This window comes from Lupinus angustifolius, chromosome LG15, assembly GCF_001865875.1.
Source record: "Lupinus angustifolius cultivar Tanjil chromosome LG15, LupAngTanjil_v1.0, whole genome shotgun sequence".
Classification (NCBI taxonomy): domain Eukaryota; kingdom Viridiplantae; phylum Streptophyta; class Magnoliopsida; order Fabales; family Fabaceae; genus Lupinus; species Lupinus angustifolius.
In genome coordinates this window covers 13,147,421-13,155,151 of record NC_032023.1, presented here as the reverse complement: position 1 = coordinate 13,155,151, position 7,731 = coordinate 13,147,421, and the positions used below count along the sequence as shown (strand labels likewise).

At 31.0% G+C, this 7,731-nt stretch overlaps 1 protein-coding gene across 1 annotated transcript; it reads left to right on the top strand.

Moving 5' to 3' along the window:
- LOC109328292 lies at positions 2,289-6,186 on the top strand. Its single transcript, XM_019561693.1, has 6 exons — positions 2,289-2,663; positions 3,159-3,274; positions 4,604-4,730; positions 5,405-5,553; positions 5,650-5,712; positions 5,793-6,186. The coding sequence occupies exons 1-6, from the start codon at positions 2,355-2,357 to the stop codon at positions 5,833-5,835; spliced, it is 807 nt and encodes a 268-aa protein (XP_019417238.1). The 5' UTR covers positions 2,289-2,354; the 3' UTR covers positions 5,836-6,186.

The window sequence follows — 7,731 nt, the reverse complement described above, 5'->3', positions numbered from 1 at the left end:
ACAATACGATAGAACGCTTTTATCTTCTAAATATAATGAGTTGACATTTTAACGCTGAAGAGAAAAAATAAAAGTAACAACTTCCCTTTCAGGTACTGAATAGGAGTTTGATACGGGGTTTGTAAGCTTTATTTTATCCATTGATTTTTCGTCTTTTATCAACTTTTGTACTACTTATAGTTAAACAAAGAAATTAGTAACAGTTAAGTTTCATGTGGCTATTCAAAGTTCAATGCATGTTTGCTCTATGATAACACTCACATTTCTTCAATATTACTTTTAATGACACAAACAGATTTATTTTGAAAATCTACCCAAGCCATGTAAAGGAAATTTTCAACAAGAAAAGGAAAAAAAGTATAACCCAGATTTGGTAACAATTTTTTTTGGATTGGATGAGAATAAATTACAAGTATGTGCATAAGGTCAAATATTCTAAAAAAGATCGACCAACCATACATAGAGCAACAAAATACCCTTATAACTAGTTGAAATTACTAAAATGTAGTATTTTTATGCATCCCATTAAACAACTTTATCTAAAATGTGGTGGGTGATCAGGTTGAGCTAATAATGAACACATTGTATGAAATTGCTAAAAATATCACCTATTACTTAGTGGAGTACATCTGTCCCAAAAAATATCATTTCATTAAAAAAATGTATTTAAGTTAAAATTTTAATAATCAAATATTTTTATAATAAATTATAAATGATAACATATAAAATGATATATTTTTTGGTACAAAAGATATGTTTCCCAATTTGAATTTAACATCATGCCATATTTGAGGTACATATTTCACGTCAAATTTAAAAACATTTCTATATCCCAAATATTCATATTACAACTGACACGATAGTCAATTCATCATAGTAATAATTGTAGTCATTAATGACAATCAAATAGCTTACATTTTAATAACAACAAATTATATTAAAACACAAATAAAAGTTTGTTATTCAATTTTTATTTTGACACATATCACCCAAAATCATCAAACAACTAAAAAATAATCTCATTTTTTATTGCTTTTATTTCTTTCAACATTTATTTCTTCTTCTTTTTCTTGTTTCATTTTCTTTTAGGATTAAAAAGTTAATATCAGACCATGCGAAAAAAATAGAGTAATAATATATGAGTTTGGTATATTATCATTGAATCATTCACCATTTATGTTTAATAATGATTGACTTTTCAAAAAGTAATATAAATGTATGGTAAATGATATACTAACTGTAATAAGAAATTTATGAGAAAAAATGTATGTAAAGTTTTATACACTATCAGTATATTATTCACAAATTATTTTCAGTCGTCATTGACTTTTCAAAAAAATAATACAAATAAATGTTGAATAATGTATTGATTGTATATAAATTCTTAATTGTATTGTTAAGTGTTAATAATTTTTATACTAAAATTATTAGATAGACCTTTAGCTATAGAGTTTACATTTTTCAACTAGTCGTAGCTATAATTTCAGGCATAGTAATAATTTACAACTTCGTATGTGATAGTCATAGAAGTTGTAATTAAAAAATTATTTATATTAGTTTCAACGATCCATTCTTACCACATTTTTTTAATTATTTTTGCTATATTCGTGTATGAATGGTCAATAGTCAATATTGAATACCATGTGATATTCAAGCTACCATATATAATTATATACACTTGAGTCGAAAGTTGAAAATTGGGCACCACTTTCCCATTGAAAAAGTAATGAAAGGGGAACAGGTAGACTTCTTATAATTAATAGTTTAATAAACTTTTTATCATCTATTGTTTATTTATTATTTTTATCTAAAAACCAATAAAATTAACATATGAATCTTGTATTAATAATGTAAAAAAAAAAACTTATTATCAAAACATACATAATAAATTCATCATAATTTGAGTTAAATATTTAATATGTATATCGTGTAAGTATTTTATAAATCAATGACGAATGATATGATATGTTGACAGTGTAATTACACTGTAAGTGTACATATTTTAAACTCTTGAGTTAATATTTAATTTTGTATCTCTTAATTTTGCTAAACCAAATTAGATTTTGAAAATTTAAATTATATAAATTTTGTTTTGGAATTTTAATGTTAAAAAAGAAGGACTAATATAACTTGGAATCTCTGATGATAATTTTGAAATCTCAATTTTGGACAAACCTGTACATGCCAAATCCGAAAGGACACCAACTTGAACATTTACTCATTAATAATAACGATAAATTAATAAATAATAACAAGTGTATCGAATAGTATAAACTATAAAATGAGAAAAACAATAACACCTTTTATTATCCATTTTCAAACACTTCTTCCATTACCAAAGAGAGTTGAAAACAATGGAGAAAGGGAAGAAGCATCAAGGAGCAATGATGGTTATACCAAAGGGCTTACCACACCAACTTCAGAACCCAATACATGAAATTCAAACACGTTTCAAGCAATTAGAGTCAAGTTTCAAGCTTTGGCTCTCTCAGCAATCTCTCCCCGTTGAAGCCGCCGTCGTCACCGCCACCAGCGCCGCTCAAGGCGCCGCCATAGGTGGCTTTATGGGTACCCTCACGTCTGATGTTTCCTCCGCTTTCCCTACGCCACCTCCTAACGCTGCTCTTAACCCTCAGGCCATGGCCTCTCTTAAGCAAGCTCAGGTTCCCTTTTCATAATATTTGTGCCCTATTTTTGTGAATTTTTAAATTTAGGGTTTTTGTAAAGCATAGGAAATTTTAGGTTTTATTGCTTATGGAATGTAGATATATTTTCTTTTCACAGGTTCGTTCAAGTAGAGTTATTGTTGTTATTATGATTGTAGTAAATAATACCCAAGTTTATCTAAAGAAAAACTTTTTATTCCCCTTACAAATGAAAATTAAATCTGATTTTGTTTTTAAGAATCTCAAATTACGGTCAAAGTTGTCCCCGATAGACTATCATGCCCCTAAATTTTCCATAAAAATGACTAATTTGACTAACAATTTAGACTCTTGATGACAAAGTTAGCATTCTTTTCATGTTTTTCGTCTCATGGACTGATTAGAATAAGCATTTTTTATTCAGCTTTAATTTCAGAATTAGCTGTTATTATTGTTGTTGTTGACTTGTTAATATACACGTATGTAATTGACTTTGATTTTATTGAATTATAGGCTCTTTCTGGGGGTCCTTTTGTTCAAGCTCGCAACTTCGCTGTTATGACCGGAGTGAATGCTGGTATTACCTGTGTCTTGAAAAGGATAAGGGGAAAGGAAGATGTCCAAAGCAGGTGAGTTTTGTTCCTCTGTTTCCTCTATAAAATTTCATTACCTTAATAAGCTGCTACTGAGGTTTTATTGTTCTTTGTCAAATTGAGACAATTTGTCCCACTGTTCCAGATATTCGTATCTGGGGATATATATTTCTTTTACTTTTGTAAGCTAAGTGAAAATTGCGTAAGATAAAAAAGGCGGCCGAATAACGAGGATCTAAGGAGGGTAAATATACGCAACCTTACCCCCATAAGAGACTATTTACATGATTTGAACTCGTGACCTCTAGGTCACAAGGCAAACAATCTTACTGTTGTGCCGAGGCTCACCCCTTCTTTATTTTCATCAAAGGGTGGCCCAACCCATAAAGGCTCCAACCTATTGGGGTATGGAGAGGGTAGATGTACACAATTTTATCCTCGCAAGTGAAATCTTGACATCACCTTATAGTTCTTATGAAAAGAGGAAGTGGGAAGCCTTGACTTAGTATGTATTGAATTTCTTAACAGGTGTGAGCTTTCTTCCCTCCACAACAAATTTGATAGTTCAGTCATGTAATTTTGCCCCCCTCCCCCTCTCCAAATTCTTCATCACCAACTGTGTTTAGTATTTCTATTACAGTGCTTTCTAACCAAAGGGGGTTCTAAGTTTTAAATACCGACTAATTTGAAATCTAATGCTTTGCAAATTGTTATATGATTTTAGTTCAGTTTTGTCCGTGCTTTAAAACACAGTATAATGAATTTAAAATTTTAATTGATGGTTAATCTAATGTGGGCATACGTGAAACTGTAGGACCTTCATTGGCCATGTGAATTATTGTTAAATAATTCTACAACCGTAATCTCTGAATCATTTTTTATTCTTAATTTTTTCTCTCCATAATTATTGTTAAATAATTATTGCTAACCCCAACAAAGATAAATCAGTACAAGATACAAGGTCTATCAATTTCTTAAATAAAAAATATTGTTGTGTGGTTATTTCATTACTTGCAATAAACCAAAAGCTTCTGGCTCCAAAGAAGTATTGCAACTTCCAAAGTTATGTGATTCTTACTTTAATCTTCAAAGGTGTCAACTTGGCGTGATGCTTAAATGAAGGCAAACTCTCATGTATTAAACAGACATATAAGTATATAACCTTTTAGGAGGGAGCAGATTGCCAAAGGGGCCAAGTAAATGATTGTAATATTTGAAAAGTTGTCAATAATTATGCATGCTGTGTTATTTTGTTTGGATACTATTACATACAAACTTCAATTGATGGAGTGTCATTAGTACAACAAATGTGATTTCTAATAGCTGGTATGATGTTGAGAATCTGCTAAATCATCTATATTGCAGCATGGCAGCAGCTTTTGGTTCTGGGGCCATGTTTTCGTTGGTAAGTGGCTTTGGTGGACCAAATCAAGCAGCAAATGCAGTCACTTCAGGACTTTTCTTTGCACTTGTTCAAGGTGGACTTTTTCAGGTCAGCATGAAGAAAAACTTAACGGTTTTCTTTAAGCCTTTACGATTTTCAATGGTGTATTTGTTTATTAGGAAAATCCTATTTTGTACCTTACTTGATTAGTAGGAATATGAACTAGGTTTGCTGGGCTTTCCATGTTGGCAACATTAACACATTGATCGTTTGTTTGGTATCCTCTATAAACAATTTTCTAGGTGTAATCTCTTAAATATATATGTATATATATTCTACGTGTAATCCTTCTTGGGGCAATCACGCCTTAGGTGATTTGGACGTATGTGGAGGAGACCAGTAGAAGCCCCAATAAGGAGAGTTGATCAAGTGAAGGCTATTCCAATTCCTAGAGGAAGAGGGAGACTATGAAAAATCATAGGGAAATTATTATGAATGATTTAAAGGTCAATGTTTTGTCAATAAACATAATTTATGATAGAGCATTATGGTCTCGTTCAATTCATGTAGGCTACTCCACTTGGTGGGATTAAGGCTTGGTTGTTGTTGTAACCCTTCTTGGGGTTCTAAGACTAGGGTTTAAAATTTGGACATGACTAGGTGGTGTTTCTGTCCAAGCGAGACATGCTTGTCTGGATCCCTGAATATTTTGTGTTTCGTAGGTTTATAATTTGGCATCCCATTAACCCATTGCATTATTTAAGTATTCATTAATCATGCAGATAGGACAGAAGTTTTCTCAACCGCCTGCTGAAGATTCTCGCTATATTAAAGCAAGAAACTTGTTGCACAACCTTGGCCTTGAGGGTTACGAGAAGAATTTTAAGAAAGGCTTGTTAACAGACAACACGCTGCCGCTACTGACAGATAGGTAAGAAGTTCAATTCTGATGTCAATGTTTTCTTTATAAATTTTGGCTTACCATGTAATGGAGTGTGACTCCTTTGTTTTCTATGTTGTGTTTCAGTGCTCTGAGAGATGTAAGGATCCCTCCTGGACCCAGGCTTTTGATCCTCGATCACATTGAGAGGTATGATTTTGCTGTAATGGAGTCACGTAGTACTGCTGCCCTGCTTTTGCATATTTTTAAATGCTGATATCTGGTTTTAGGGACCCAGAGTTGAAGAAAGGGAAGCGGGGAGCTCGAAATTGACTCATACGAATCAAGTTTGCTGCCTCCAATCTTCTAGTGATTCAAAACCATTGAAATGGAATGTAGAAAGTTTGTTTTGGGACAAATTTTTGACATTTTTGTTTAGTATGTTTCATTGTTATTGTACTGTACTTCATGAAATTTGGTCAACCAATCAGTCACTTTGTTTGCCATCAACTTATAAATGGTTTGAACCACCAATGGCTGAAATTTGTGCTGCAATGAGAATATGAGATACACCAAAAAATTTAATCAGTGGGTCCAAATCAGCAAGATGACAGAGGTAAGGAAGGAAGCTTGATTCGAGTTTCATGGCATCCTCAAATGTGAAACTGGAAAGACTTTGTTTTGCAGGGCAACCTTTTAGATTAGTAGATTTTCAATATGCTCATGAAGCAACAAGTGAGCTCGTAAAAGATCACTACCATTGATTTAAGATACAAAAAATAACAACCAACTTACCTTACCCTTACTGCCATTTTTGTTAGATTATAAGCTGAGTTAAGTTCTGTGTGGAAAATACTCCTATAAATGGTGAACAAATCCTCGTAAATACTCATTGACAGTTTTATGATAATATCTGGAATTAATCATCACTAGGAATAGGAGCATTCATAGGAGCTGGCATCTATTTCGTATAACACAAGTAGTATACTTGTGCATTCGCACGGGTGGCTCTATCTTGGTTCTATGTAAATAAAAATAGTAAAATAAAAAGGTATATAAAAATTGAAAATAAATAATTTGAAGTGATAAATTGTTAAAACAAATTTGAATTAATCAGCCACATTATGTAGTTAACCCTACAATTTGTAGAAGTACAAATATTAAAATTGAAGAATATAAGTCTAAGTAAAGTATATAAAAATATTATGAAAATAGTTACATGCATCGTTTTCATCACTTCGTAAAGAAGACAACATGATTTTAGTCATTTTTTAAAGTTTTAAAAAAGATAAATAAACAATATTTGTTATTTATTGATGTCTTCAATAAAATTGCATATAAAAAGTGTTTAATATAATTAAGTTTTTCCAATGCATTAGGTTAGCCAACTACACTATAGGTAGAAGTACAAAATAAAAAATTAATAACATCCCTGAGAAAACATTTTTAACTTGTTGCAGCTAACATATTTGTTAAACAAATTCAACTAATCGTCGATATATGTAGTTGGAAATCAGAACATCATGTAGAAAAAATTACCTCTCTTTCATCAAATCCCTAAACAAAAATATTACAATACACTTAAATAAATGATAAGATTCTTAGCGTAAAACCAATAAATTATGTACATAAAGTAGATCAAAATGTTATTTATCCAAAACATGATTTTATCACCTGTACACGATCTTAATTCTTCACCTCTTCAAAATTGAGTGATGTTGGAACATTAATCAGTGCTTTATGACATTAAATCACCACTCAACTTTCAACATAATGAAAGCTAAGCTCGTGAGCATCTAAAAACATATTCTGCCAATTAAATTTTGTCATATGTATATATGTAATTAAAATTCAATTGATATAATCATAATTCAAATATAAATATTTTTTTCTTAAACTGAATCCAATTAGACGTGAGTGTGATGTGGAAGTGAATGTAATGCGAGAATAATAACAACTTTTGGTGAGATAATGACACATTAAAAATGTATGGGAAAAATAAGTTTCAATGAGTACCTGCATAAAATAATGGCTCGTAGAAATGCATTAAATAAAGTCCAGTGACTTAGATAGTGAAAATTTTATGTTTAACTAAAATGATATACTTAAACCAATTTTGAAAATATTTAGAGAATATGCTAACTTTGGTAATATAACATGTTTATCTTAGTAGACATACAACTTTTCATTGTTTGACCCATACAATCAATTTTCTCAAATGCTAGTAGT

What these genes read in the sequence shown, in the direction of transcription:
- LOC109328292 (XM_019561693.1), top strand. Translation starts at nt 2,355, where the DNA reads ATGGAGAAAGGGAAGAAGCATCAAGGAGCAATGATGGTTATACCAAAG. An exon ending in AAGGAAGATGTCCAAAGCAG is followed by an intron (nt 3,275 to 4,603) that starts GTGAGTTTTGTT and finishes TCTATATTGCAG; the next exon opens with CATGGCAGCAGCTTTTGGTT. An exon ending in ATCCTCGATCACATTGAGAG is followed by an intron (nt 5,713 to 5,792) that starts GTATGATTTTGC and finishes ATCTGGTTTTAG; the next exon opens with GGACCCAGAGTTGAAGAAAG.